We start from the raw sequence: 13,254 nt of genomic DNA on the forward strand, positions 1-13,254 counted from the left end.
TGACTGTGTGGATCACAATAAACTGTGGAAAATTCTGAAAGAGATGGGAATACCAGACCACCTGACCTGCCTCTTGAGAAACCTGTAAGCAAGTCAGGAAGCAACAGTTAGAACTGGACATGGAACAACAGACTGGTTCCAAATAGGAAAAGGAGAACGTCAAGGCTGTATATTGTCACCCTGCTTAACTTATACGCAGAGTACATCATGAGAAATGCTGGTCTGGATGAGGCAGAAGCTGGAATCAAGATTGTCAGGAGAAATATCGATAACATCAGATATGCAGATGATACCTCCCTTATGGTAGAAAGTGAAGAGGAACTAAACAGCCTCTTGATGAAAGTGAAAGAGGAGAGTGAAAAAGTTGGCTTAAAGCTCAACATTCAGAAAGCTAAGATCATGGCATCCAGTCCCATCACTTCATGGCAAATAGGTGGGGTAACAGGTAACAGTGTCAGACTTTATTTTTTCCAGCTCCAAAATCACTGCAGATGGTGACTGCAGCCATGAAACTAAAAGACGCTTACTCCTTGGAAGGAAAGTTATGACCAACGTAGACAGAGTATTAAAAAGCAGAGACGTTACTTTGCCAATAAAGGTCCATCTAGTCAAGGCTACGGTTTTCCCAGTAGTCATGTATGGATATGAGAGTTGGACTATAAAGAAAGCTGAGCACCGAAGAATTGATGCTTTTGAACTGTGGTGTTGGAGAAGACTCTTGAGAGTCCCTTGGACTGCAAGGAGATCCAACCAGTCCATCCTAAAGGAAATCAGTCCTGAATATTCACTGGATGGACTGATGTTAAAGCTGAAACTCCAATACTTTGGCCACCTGATATGAAGTGCTGACTCATTTGAAAAGACCCTGATGCTGGGAAAGACTGAAGGTGGGAGGAGAAGGGGATGACAAAGGATGAGATTTTTGGATGATATCACCGACTCAATGGACCTGAGTTTGAGTAAACTCCAGGAATTGGTGATTAACAGGGAGGCATGGTGTGCTGCAGTCCATGGGATCACAAAGAGTCAGAGATGACTGAGAGACTGAACTGAACTGACAGAAGTCAGACACAAAAGGTCACCTATTATGCAATTCCAGTCATAAAATGTCCAGAATACACAAATTTGAAGAGACAGAAAGTAGGGAGGTCTCTTCTATACATCTGAGACTCAATTCCTGCTCTGCAAATAGGTTCATCAACACCATTTTTCTAAATTCTATATATGTGTGTTAATATATGATACTTGTTTTTCTCTTCCTGACTTTCTTCACTCTGTATAACAGGCTGTGTTTATTCACCACAATAGAACTGACTAAAATTCGTGCTTTTTTATGGCTAAGTAATATCCTATTGTACATATGTACCACAACTTTATCTCTTCATCTGTAGATGGATATCTAGGTTGCTTCCACATCCTGGCTATTGGAAATCATGCTGCAATGAACAGTAGGGTACATGTGTCCTTTACAACTGTGGTTTTTGGGGGAAGGAGAGAGTGGGACAAATGGAGAATGTAGCATCAGCATTATATACACTATTATGTATAAAAAAGATAGCTGATGAGAAGTTACTATACAACATAGGGAGCCCAGCCTGGGATGGGTGGAGGGGAGAGAGGCTCATGAGGGAGGCAAAAGTGAAAAGTGAAAGTTATGTCACAATCGTGTCCAACTCTTTGCAACTCCATGGACTATACAGCCCATGGAATTCTCCAGGCGAGAATAACTGAGGTAGGGGGGTAATGTATATATAATCATGGCTGATTCTAACTGTTGTACAGCAGAAATCAACTCAACATTGTAAAGCAATTTTCCTCCAATTATGAAATAAATTAAAGAAACAAAAAAGTAGGGAGGCGTGAGTGGGGATAACTGTAATGGATATGGGTTTCTTTTGGGGTGATAAGAATGTTCTGGAGTTACTGATATGCTTATATAACATAGTAAGTATACTAACAATCACTGAATTGTACATTTTGAAATGGTTATGGTAAACTTTAGATTAAATGAATTTTATCTTTTAAAAAATAGGTTGCTGCTGTACACTGCATGGAGTTTTCAGGAAGGCAAATAAGTTAGGCTCCTTTGCATCTGTAACAAAAATGAAAACTCCCAGAAATGCCTCCTCTACTCTCTGCCTGAAGCCGTGAGGAAGGGTGGGGGATCCTACCCACCAGACTCGGCCCTCAACCCCCAATCCAAGGATCCTTGCGGCCAGAGGGCACTATGTAAGGGGAGGAAAGGCAGGGTGTACAGAAACGGAGGGACCAGATGCCCCTCCAGGACCTGATGAGACCATCCTAGCCACACTGCATTCTTCTCACTGCTCCCCCGCCCTCTCCCACCCACGTTTAGGCCATGGTAGGTGACCAGTGTACCCTGCACGGGGTACATAGAGGCTATGACTCAAATACAGGGTCTGCGGTCTAAGAAGCACACAGATGGACAGACACCAAGACCACGGCTGAATCCCACCTGCAGCGCCCTTGCATTTCTCCCGGCCTCGGCACCACGCTGGCCATGCAACCTCTCCCTGGACCCTGTCCTAGCTTCCAGCGGCACCACCCTGGCTCACAGGGGCCTTCATATTGAACAACAACTGCCTGCTGGAATGATGTGATCCAACCTGGAGCTTCTAAGGAAAGACACTGCCCAAATTATTGCACTAATGAATGTGTCTGTCTGTGTCCTCAGTTGTGTCTGACTCTTTGTGACCCTGTGGACTGTAGCCCGCCAGGCTCCTCTGTCCATGGGTTTCTCCAGGCAAGAATACTGGAGTGGGTTGCCATTTCCTCCTCTAGGGAATCTTCCCAATCCAGAGACTGAACCTGCATCTCCTGCATTGGCAGGTGGATTCTTTACCACTGAGCCACCTGGAAAGCTCATTACTGAATAATCACTGTTAAAACCATCAGGTTAGAGGAGGAAAGAAAACTCAAATAAACCCTAAATACAAATTAAAGAAAAAAAAAAAAAACTAAGAACATCAGCTCAGTCACATTTGGACAGATAACCAGGAATGCAGAGGGAAGCCCACTCCAGCTGCACAGCATATCTCCCCCAGGGCGCCTGCCCTTCTAAGCTACGTTGCATTCACACAAAACCAAGCATGTGTCTTGCAGGTGGAACAGGTGTCAGGGTAGTTTTCTGGGCGGCACCACAGGTGGGCCTTGTTCATTCTCTCCCGATTCTGGGGGCTGGCTGTCCAAGATGGAGGTGTCACAAGACTGGTTCCTGAGGCCTGCCTTGGCATGTGGATGGCCATCTTCTCCCATGCCCTCATATGGTTGTCTTGCTGTACGTGTCTGGGTCCTGATCTCTTCCTATCTCACCAGTCGCCCTAGATTAGGACACACCCTAAAGGTCTCATTTCACTCCATCTCCAAACATGGTCAACATTCTGAGGTTCTGTGGTCAGGACATCAACACATAAATTGCAGAGGGTACAGTCCAGCCCAGGACAGGACTGTCTTTGAAAGGGAAAAACACAGTAAACAGCAGCCACTATGCTTGACTGTGACTCCAGGGCTGAGAAGCTGAGAGTCCCTCCTATACCTCTGGCTCTCCGGCAGAACAGTGGCAGGAACACTGTGGGCAGAGGTCCTGAGGCAGCAGGGCCCAGTCACTGTACCCAGGAACAGCATGGAGTTGAACCCAACACCAGTGATGAACCTGACCCTGTCCCCAGCTGGGGGCACTTCTTCCCTCACAAGTGAAGTAACCATCCCCAAAAAGTCTGAGCAGAATGACCCTGTTGCCCCCATGAGGCAGGCAAATAGCGCTCACCTGTCTCAGGAGGGACACTCTGGCCCTTCTCTCTCTCAGGAGCCACTTTCTCAGATGGGTTTCTGGAGGCTGGAGTCACAGGCGCCTTCTTTTCTTGGCTGTGTGAAACCTCAGGGTAAAGTTTCTTCAGTACTTTTCCAACAAACACTACAGAGGCAATCAATTTGCAAAAGAAAGGAAAGTATTACTGATTGAAGTTTTATTTAAATTGCAAATGAATTCTATATAAAATAAGACGTATCATGACATCACCATCTCAGGGATAAGTGACTGCCCCTCCAAAGGACACAACGAGAGTGGTGCCTACAAGACCCCCAGCACTGTCCCCATGAGGGTCACCCCCAGCACTGTCCATCACAGCACCCCCACTACTGACCCAATCACAGGACCCCCAGCACTGTAGGCATCAGGGGACCCCCGGAAGTGTCCACATCTCAGGACCTCCATAGCACTGTACATCAGAGGCCCCCAGCACTGCCCTTGTACTAGCTACCCCCGCAGGTGTGAGCACAGGTGGGGAGGGGGAGGCTGGGAACTGGTGGGGCACGTGGGCTCACAGTTCTGTTTTTCCTCCACCTAGTCGCTGGTTGAATTTACACACAGAGCAGACTATGAGCTGTTTTCAGACCCTGCTTTGTGGTCCTGGGCTGCAAAGCAGCCCAGGAGAGGCTGGGTCCATGCCAGTTCATAGCAGACAGGCTGGGCAGCCCCGGGGCCCCCTCTGGGGCCCCCACAGGGACAGCATAGTTGGCATAGCACCCACAAAGATGCAGATTCTTCACTTGGCTTATCTCAGGGCACTCTCTGCCCTGACTGGAGGGGAAGCGCTGCCACAGTGAATAAACATTTCTGTCCTGATTTAAGTGTGAACAACGAGCAGGGACAATCTCAAAAGAGCAGCCAAGAAAGATGAGGGGAAAGGTTAATCCAGTGAATCTGTTCTGAAGTGAAAATTGCTCAGTCGTGGTAGACTCTTTGTGACTCCATGGACTATAGCCCGCCAGGCTCTTCAGTCCAAGGAATTCTCCAGGCAAAAATACTGGAGTGGGTAGCCATTCCCTTTTCCAGGGGATCTGGGTCAAATCCAGGTCTCCTGCATTGCAGGTGGATTCTCTACTGTCTGAGCCATCAGGTAATCTGTTTTAACCTCGTTAAATTTAGAAACAAATCAACAGAGAGAAAGAAAAAACTGCTCTAGTGACCACGCACCATGGGGCAGAAACCAAGAGCAGGACTCTGGAGACAGGCTTGAGGTATTCAGACGACAAAGTAGGGGACAGACATTAGGGCCATTGAGGAGGTGGTGATGTGAGGAGGGGGAAGTGAGAGGTCAAGTGTGACGGGGTCGCTGAGCCCCCTGTGGGTCATGGAGGGCAGGCTGCTGTCCCCTAGAGGGAGCACAAGCCTAATGGCATAGACCACTCTTCCTTTCATCCTGTGCGCAGATGGCCCTCACTGCAGAAGTAAGCCCCTCCAATTGATGCTAGTTGGAAAACACACAATTTGGGTCTAAAAACACAACAGGCCTCCTGAGAAAGCTACTCAAGCCCAGGTGGTGCTTGGCCAGGCGCCTGGGGGAGCATGGGGTCCTGGTGTCACCTACCTGCCCAGGCCCCGGGAACCCCTGCAGGAAGAAGCCAGTCCTCGTGGGGATGCCCTCATTTCCCCCGCCACGCGGAGGCCCTGCCTCCCAGCTCTGCCAGGTTGGGCAGCACAGGCCTGTGAGCATGTTCCCCAGACCACTGAGGACGGCCAGGGCAGCAACTGGGTCACAGGGAGGTGGTCTGCTCCATTAGACCAGCACTCCAAGACCTGTCCAAAGGGCAGGTTCCAAGTTTCCAATAGAAACTGAATGGTCACATGCATTTCCTTAAATAGCAGAGGGGAAAAACTTCTACTCCAGAAGACCGGATGCAATTTCTGGGGGAACCAAAAGCAGTTGATAAAACCCTAACCAGTTATCCTGCTCTAAAGTGAACTTGGGGACACTTGGAGCCCGAGAGCCACCTGGGCTGGCAGCAGCTGATGCGGGCATTCCGCTGAGGTCACGGCTGAGCTCTGCACACACGTGTGTGTGAACACATGACTACACTACAGGAAAACCAGACATGGGTCATCACCAAGCAGCGCATGCATCCACTGTGGAGTACCACACAGCCTAAAGGAACCAAAATACACAGCAATCCCAGGGAGAAACCGGCACGGTCACCAGGAAACACTGAGATGAACCAGTCACCTGACAATTTTGCTTCCACTGGTGCCCTGACACAGTGGCGAGGGCATGGCACATAGTAGGCCAGCCATGGGCGGACAGGCTGTGTGGCTGTGGCACTGTCCCTGAATTCAGCGTGTCACCTACACACATTGTATCTATGGCCTAACTGGCGGCCTGTCTGCAAAGCGGGTCTTGAGGCCCTCTGGTCTCCACTCACTGCCTTTCGGTGTCAAGGCATGACCCTGGGGTGTTGGGGTGGACCCAGGCCTGCAGGAGGTTCAGGATATGTGGTCCTTCCTCAGGGACAAGACTCAGCCCAGAGGTGAGGTTGGGAGCTCCAGGGCTAAGGTCCTGGGACCAGGCTCTGGGTCTCTGACTTGGGTGGGGTCTGGGTGCTTCAGGCTTGCCTCACACCTGGCTCTGGAAGCTGATAAATATACGTGTCTCATACGGGCTTCACAGGCGGCTCAAAGGCAAAGAACCTACCTGCCAATGCAGGAGACAAGGGTTCAGTCCTTTGGTTAGGAAGATCCCCTGGAGGAGGAAATAGCACCCTGCTCCAGTATTCCTGCCTGGGAAATCCCATAGACAGAGAAGCCTGGTGGGCTACAGTCCATGGGGTTGCAAACAGTCAGACATGACTTAGCGACAAAACAACAACAACACATGTCTAAATACTTTCAGCTGTCACAATTTAAAGCATAGTCTTTTAAAAAATGATATGATTTTAATTTTCCAAAATCAACTTTAAAACACCCATGCGTAACAAACAAAACTAAAGTAATACTTTCTACCAGCTAATACTGCTGGAGGATTCCACAGTGAATTTCACTTCTTATTCACAACACAGAGAATAAGACCACTCAATGCACAAACGTTGTCCTCTAAAGGAAACAAGCTGTCAGCGAGGACCTGCCCCCACCCCCACCCCCCATCAGCTCATCTGCTTTTCAAACAGAGGGTGGGGTCGCTCCAGTGCAGTCACAGAAGGAGCTCATAGTCTAAATAGAAATCACTAGCTATTAATATTTTATACCAAAAGAAATGTAGAGCCACTGGACTCTAACTTCTTGGAGCCTCTAGGGCTATGAGGAGATGGGTGCATGTGAACTGCCTACCAGTTTACTACAGATAGGGACTTGTGGCCACAGCTATGTAGGGATTCAAGTCAAAAGCAGAACAGAAATGAAAGGTTCCTTTTTTCAGGGTACTGGTATGCAGTAAAGCATCATTTTTAAAAAGCATCTGTCACCTTTGGTTTGTTGAAATGCACCTTGTGACTGTGTGTATTGGTGTTTGTGTGTGTTGCCTACTCCAAATGTAGCCCTAAAAATCAATTTAGAGGTTAAAAATCTCTTTTCTGCTTAATTTACACTGTGCTCAAAAACGAACAAAAAAGAGCTGGGTGGTCAGGTTATGGAAGGCAGCTCTGTGTCACCACAGGGACCCAGTGACCTGCCTGCTCCGCCTCTCCTCACACCTCATCCTCTTGCTGTGCCCCTACCCCTCTCCCAGCAGCAGGAGCAGGTTCTAACTTGAAACTCTGGTGTCAGTCAAAAAATAATCAGTAGAACATAAGAAAGAAGAACGGACATAGATGCCCACAAGAGATGAGTACAATCACTATGCAGATGGGCGCCTGGAGTTGGGACACAAGAGACACAGCAAAAGGTCACCATGGAGAAAACCATCTCGTCTGAAGTTAATATGGTGGAATACCAAACAGAGAGATCAAGTCTCTGTGTCACAGGGGAATCAAGCCATTTTGATATGATTTTCAGAGAGTTCTGTCATCCACACTTGCTGTTTCAGGCTAAAGACATAAGACAAAGAAAAATAAATCTTCAGTCAAGTCTTCCTTGGAAATTAGATACCTGGGAAGAACTGTGAATACATGTACCTCAAAAGGAAATAGATGGCTTGATTGCTGGTGGTAAACTATTCAATTCTGACGTCTTCTTTCACACAGCTATATGTTTAGAATCTAATAGCTGGGGGTAAAAAAAGGCAGGGGTTTGCTCCATGTTTAACAGAGGTGTTAGTGGCAGTATTTCAAGTTATTAGGCCTCCTCTGCGGTGGTCTTAGGAAGGAGGGTTTAACAGGTCCCTGCCTAAGGGACTTGGTTCCCAGCACTCCTCCCAGAGGGGAAAGCCTCCTCATCAGGGGATCTGGGTGAACATATTTTCTATTAGAAAAGGCTCTCATAAAAACAAAAACAACAGAAATAGAACTTTTTCTTCCATAATGTTCCACTCTGAAAAAGAGACAAAGGAAAATGAAAACTGTGCGTTTAAAGAAAAAAACCCTCTTGAACCTTGAGGCCAGTAAGTTATCCCATCAACATCAAAAATATTTTCCTTTTCCTTAAAAAAGTTCACTTTGATGGTAAAGTAACACACATTTCCCTCAACATCTATGTTCACATCTACGTTCATACTTCATTTAACATGGATGTAAAACTACACATTTCTTTTTATTACATTTATACTAGAGAGCTTTCTGGTAATAGAAATGATATTGATTCATTTGTGATTCTCTTGCCATATCATCCCTATGAACCACTGTCTCTCAGAAAAGCACAATTCTCAGAGGACAAAAAAACATGTGTAGAGCTAATCTGGAGACATGAGGAAAAAAATTAGCCAAAAAACTGTATTTTCAAGGGTGGATGTTAAACGGAAAGCAGTAAAACTGATGAGGCCACATATTTATAGAAATTACACAAAAATAAAGAAGACCCTAAGTATTAACAAATAACTTTAAAAATGTGATTTCTAGATATTTCATTATGAAAGAAAGCTACCAGAACAGGTTTATGACATACCTTTAAAAAGTGATTATCTAAATGGAGAAGTGATTATCTAGAACTTAAAACGAGAGTTGTCAGGCTTTCTGAAATCATATATAAATGAATAACTACTTCTGAAAATAAGATCAGAAATGGAATTTCATTGAAAGTTTCCCAGTGGCCAGTTTGATGACAGCCTCCCAACTATAGCCTGGCTTGATAGAGAACATCTCCCAAAACAAACACACACCAAGAAAATCATAAAGAGAAAGGAAGAGTTCCCCAACCTCAATAAACAGTGACACAGATGATTCCCTTTTCCACCTGATATTTGTATAGCTTAAGAGACACTTTAAATTTTCGTAAGTTTAAGGTATTTCTTGGAATCTTAAACAGTATTTTCAGTTTCCTATTTTCAGTAAAGAGTATATTTATCTGCCAACCTCTCTATAGCTTTTTCCACCACAATATTCAATACAGGTTTTTTGTCCTGTAATATGAAAAGGCTGCCTAGGAATAAAAGAATACATAGATAATAGTACTGTATTAATTCACAAGAAAGAGAAGCTCAATATATATGCAAATTCAATGAATGATAGTTTCTTAATGAGTTTCATCATAGAATTATAAATGGAAAAACAATTAGCTAAGATTAAGCAAGAGTTGGCAAGCTTTCTGAAATATTAATTAAGAGGAAACTAGTTCTCAAAATAAGACTATAAATAGTATTCAAATGGAACATAACTGGAATCCTACGCCATGACCAATCTGAGGTGGCCTCCCCATCTAAGCAGTAGACTCTAAACACTCAGTTTCTTACAAAACTTTAACACTTAAAAATATTTCAAACTCTGTCCAAAATTGTTCCTCACAGATTTTTAGCAGCAATTACTATGCCATTAGCCATTCTGAAACATTTTAAGTGCACGTAAGGCTGTGATCATTTTGTGCGGAGAGCAAACACTGCTCTTGTTTTGTCACGAAGACAAAACAAGAATCCGAGGATGGGGCAAGGGATACCCGGATGCAAGGATGCAAGGGATCCGGCAGGGCAGGCTGAGGGGACACTTGAAGGCAACTCACAAAGTTGCCTCATCCCAGTTGAAGATAGAGAACCCGTTCCTTCTACTCCAGTACTGTTACTGAGGTGCAGTGTTCTCCTACAGAGGAAGCAGACTGGGAATGCTATCTACTTTTCTCCATATTCTGCCTTACAGAGAAATTAGTTACCTTATTTTATGCAAATATTAACTATAGTTGCCACTGGGCTTTTCCTTTCAAAGGGCAAAAACACAGCATCTGTTTTAATGGAGAGAAGGAAAGAAAATAATCATGGCCTGAACTAATCCAAGTAAAATGAGAAGCATATCCAAAACCTTCACCTTTACTTGAAGCCACACAACTCCTAGAAGAAAACATAGGGAGAAAGTTCTTTGACAACAGGAGTCTTAGTGAAGATTTTTTTTTTTTTTTTTTTTTTTGGATTTGACACCAAAAGCAAAGACAACAACAGTAATAACAAAAGAAACTAAAAAGCTTCTGCAAAACAAAACCACCAACAAATGAAAAGGTAACCTACTTAAGGGGAGAAAATATTTGCACACTATAAATCTGATAGGGGCTAATATCTAAAATACATAAAGAACCATACAATTCAGTAGCAAAAAGGCCCCAAATAATCTGAGTAAAATATGGGCAGAGAAACTGAGCAGACATTTCTCCAAAGAAGACATACAGGTGGTCAACAGGTACACAGAAAAGATGCTCAAGATCACTAATCATCAGGGAAATTGAAATCAAAACACAATTAGATATCACCTCACACCTGTCAGAATGGCCATCATCAAAGAAGACAGGAAATAACAAATGTTGGTGAGGATGTGAAGGAAAGGAAACCCTTGTGCACTGCTTGTGGGAATGAAAATTGGCGCATCCACAATGGAAGAGAGTCTGGAGGATCCTCACAAAATTAAAAATTAAACTATGATACGATATGCAATTCCACTTTTGGATCTGGGTATTTATCCAAAGAAAATGAAAACATTAACTTGAAAATTCAGACACATGTACCTCAATGTTCACTGAAGCTATTCACAATAGCCAAGATATGGAAACAACATAAGTGTCCATGGATGGATGAATAAGATGTGGAATACTATTCAGCCCTAAAGAAGGAAAGTGCCATTGCCAATAACACAGTTAATCCTGAGGGCATTACGCTAAGTGGAATAAGCCAAAGAAAGACAAATACTGAAAGATCTCACTATTTGCTGAATCTTAAAAAAAAAAAAAAAGAAAGAAGCTCACAGATACAGAGAACAGACTGTGATGGTTACCAGAGGTGATTGAGGGATGGGACAAATTGGTAACGATGGTCAAAAGGTACAAGCTTCCAATCATAAGTAACTAAGTCCTGGGATGTAGCTGTACAGCATGGTGATTACTGCTAACACTACTGTGCTGCATATTTCCTAAGACAGAAAGTAGGTCCTAAAAGTACTTATCACAAGGGATTTTGTAACTATATGAGGTGATGGATGTTATCTTACTGGGTGATGGCTTTGTAATATATAGCCCATCATGTCACTATGCTGTACCCCTAAAACCCATACAGTGCTGTGTATTGATCATACCTGAATAAAACTGAGGAAAACATAATCTTCCCTTTTTTCTCATTTTAATGTTGATGATTAGGTAATGAGAAGTTCGCTGGGCTTTCCACAAGGTGTCTGAAGTTCGCTGGGCTTTCCATGAGGTGTCTGAAGTTCCCTGTATCTCTGACATTCATTCTAAAGCATGTGCCAGGTTAGCCAATTAAATGTATCCATTCTGCCTTTGAGTGCTGGCTGCTCTGTCCTGTCTGACTCTTTGGGACTCCATCGAGGACTGTAGCCCATCAAGGTCCTCTGTTCATGGAATTCTCTAGGCAAGAATACTGGAGTGGGTTGCCATTCCCTTCTCCAGAGAATCTTCCTGACACAGGGGTCAAACCCCCCTCTCCTGCATTGCAGGTGAATTCTTTACAGTCTGAGCCACTAGGAAAGTCCCATTCTGCCTTTGGTGCTGGTTAAAAATATGCCATCACTTAATAAACACTAGTTATGTCCCCAGAAATTCAGGGTCCCTGCACTTAAATGGTTTGAGAGTCTGAATGTGGGGTTTTGGGCAGGTCTTCACACCCGTCCTGCATAGTCCCAGGTCCCAGACTCCTACAGCCGCCGTCCGTCACAGTCCCGTATGCTCACAGTTCGCGTCCCCGCAGTCCCGAGGCCTCAGACTCCGAGTTCCTCACAGTCCCGGGTGCCCCGAGCCCCCGTTCCCAAAGCCCCGGATCCTCAGAGCCTCGGTCCTCACACTCCCGAGGCCTCACAGCCCCGTCCCTCACAGACCCCCTCCCCGCCTCTCAAAGCTTTGTGTTCCTCACAGCCCCCATCCCCACAGACCTTGTCCTCAGAGCCCCCATCCTCACGGTCTCGGGTCCTGGCCCCCAGAGCAACCCCCACACCCCGCGCCATAGCCCCCATCTCTCACAGTCCTAGGTACCTCAGAGCCCCAGTCCTCAGGGCCATTGTCCCTCACAGCTCCCAGCCCCACAGCAACCCCCACGCCCCACGCCATAGCCCCTATCTGTGAGGACAGACTCCCTCGTCCCTCACAGTCCCCGTCCCCACAGCCTCGGGTCCCCACAGTTCCGAGGCCTCAGACTCCCCATTCCCCACAGCCCCGGGTCCCCTTTCCCCAAAGCCACCGGTCCCCCGACACACCCGGTCCCGCCTACCGTGCCTTCGCAGCGCGGCCATGCCAGCCTCACGACCCCGGGGACCCCAGCCCAGGCAGGAGCCAACTCTGCTGCACTTCCGGCCTCCGCCTCTGTAGACCCGCCCACAACAGCAGGCTTGCCCAATCAGGATCCGGAGCCTCTGCCCGCTGGACGCCAATCAGTCGCGCACCGGCTGCGGATTGGCTCTGACGCGCTCCGGCACGGCCCAGTACTCCGAGCATGCTCGGAGGGAAGGGCGTGAACCCGGCAAAGCTGACAGGGACCGTGGGGGAATCTGCTGGAGGGGATGAGGTGTTATGGGCTCATCAGAAGAGCGTCACTGGAAGGGGGGTGGGTACGTCAGCGGGAGGTGGATGGCGTGTCAGCAGGAGGGGAGTCAGGGACTGGGTCATTGGGAGGAGGTCAGCGAGGAGCGGGATTGTGCTCCTGGGTGACCGCCTGCAGTGTCACTGTGGGTCCCAGCGCTGCACAGGGATGCGGGCAGTAGGAAGGGTCCGCTGAGCGCCCACTGGGCCAGGGCCCTGAGGTGCGAAAGAAACTGGGACCAAAAGCAGAAAAGAAACCGGGAAAAAGGGAACCCGGGAGCCGCCCACTGACCCCGGATCCCTGTGGCGCTGATCTCTTCTGTCCACTGTTAAGATTTGTGCTTTGTGCTCCCGTCCAACCATCTCACCTACTCCGG

At 46.6% G+C, this 13,254-nt stretch overlaps 1 protein-coding gene across 3 annotated transcripts in view; it reads right to left on the reverse strand.

Annotated features, from left to right (window-relative positions):
- Nucleotides 1-12,646, reverse strand: part of ERICH1 (glutamate rich 1) — a 52,994-nt gene extending 40,348 nt beyond the window's left edge. For all 3 annotated transcript variants that reach the window (XM_052661463.1, XM_052661465.1, XM_052661466.1), the window contains exons 1-2: nucleotides 12,570-12,646; nucleotides 3,788-3,934 (exon numbers count right to left, since the gene is read on the reverse strand). In XM_052661463.1, the coding sequence (XP_052517423.1) occupies nucleotides 3,788-3,934; nucleotides 12,570-12,591 (169 nt within the window). In that variant the 5' untranslated portion in view covers nucleotides 12,592-12,646. The remainder of the gene's footprint in view (nucleotides 1-3,787; nucleotides 3,935-12,569) is intronic.
- Nucleotides 12,647-13,254: the final 608 nt, after the last annotated feature.

The sequence above is a fragment of the Budorcas taxicolor genome, chromosome 24 (assembly GCF_023091745.1).
Source record: "Budorcas taxicolor isolate Tak-1 chromosome 24, Takin1.1, whole genome shotgun sequence".
Lineage (NCBI taxonomy): Eukaryota > Metazoa > Chordata > Mammalia > Artiodactyla > Bovidae > Budorcas > Budorcas taxicolor.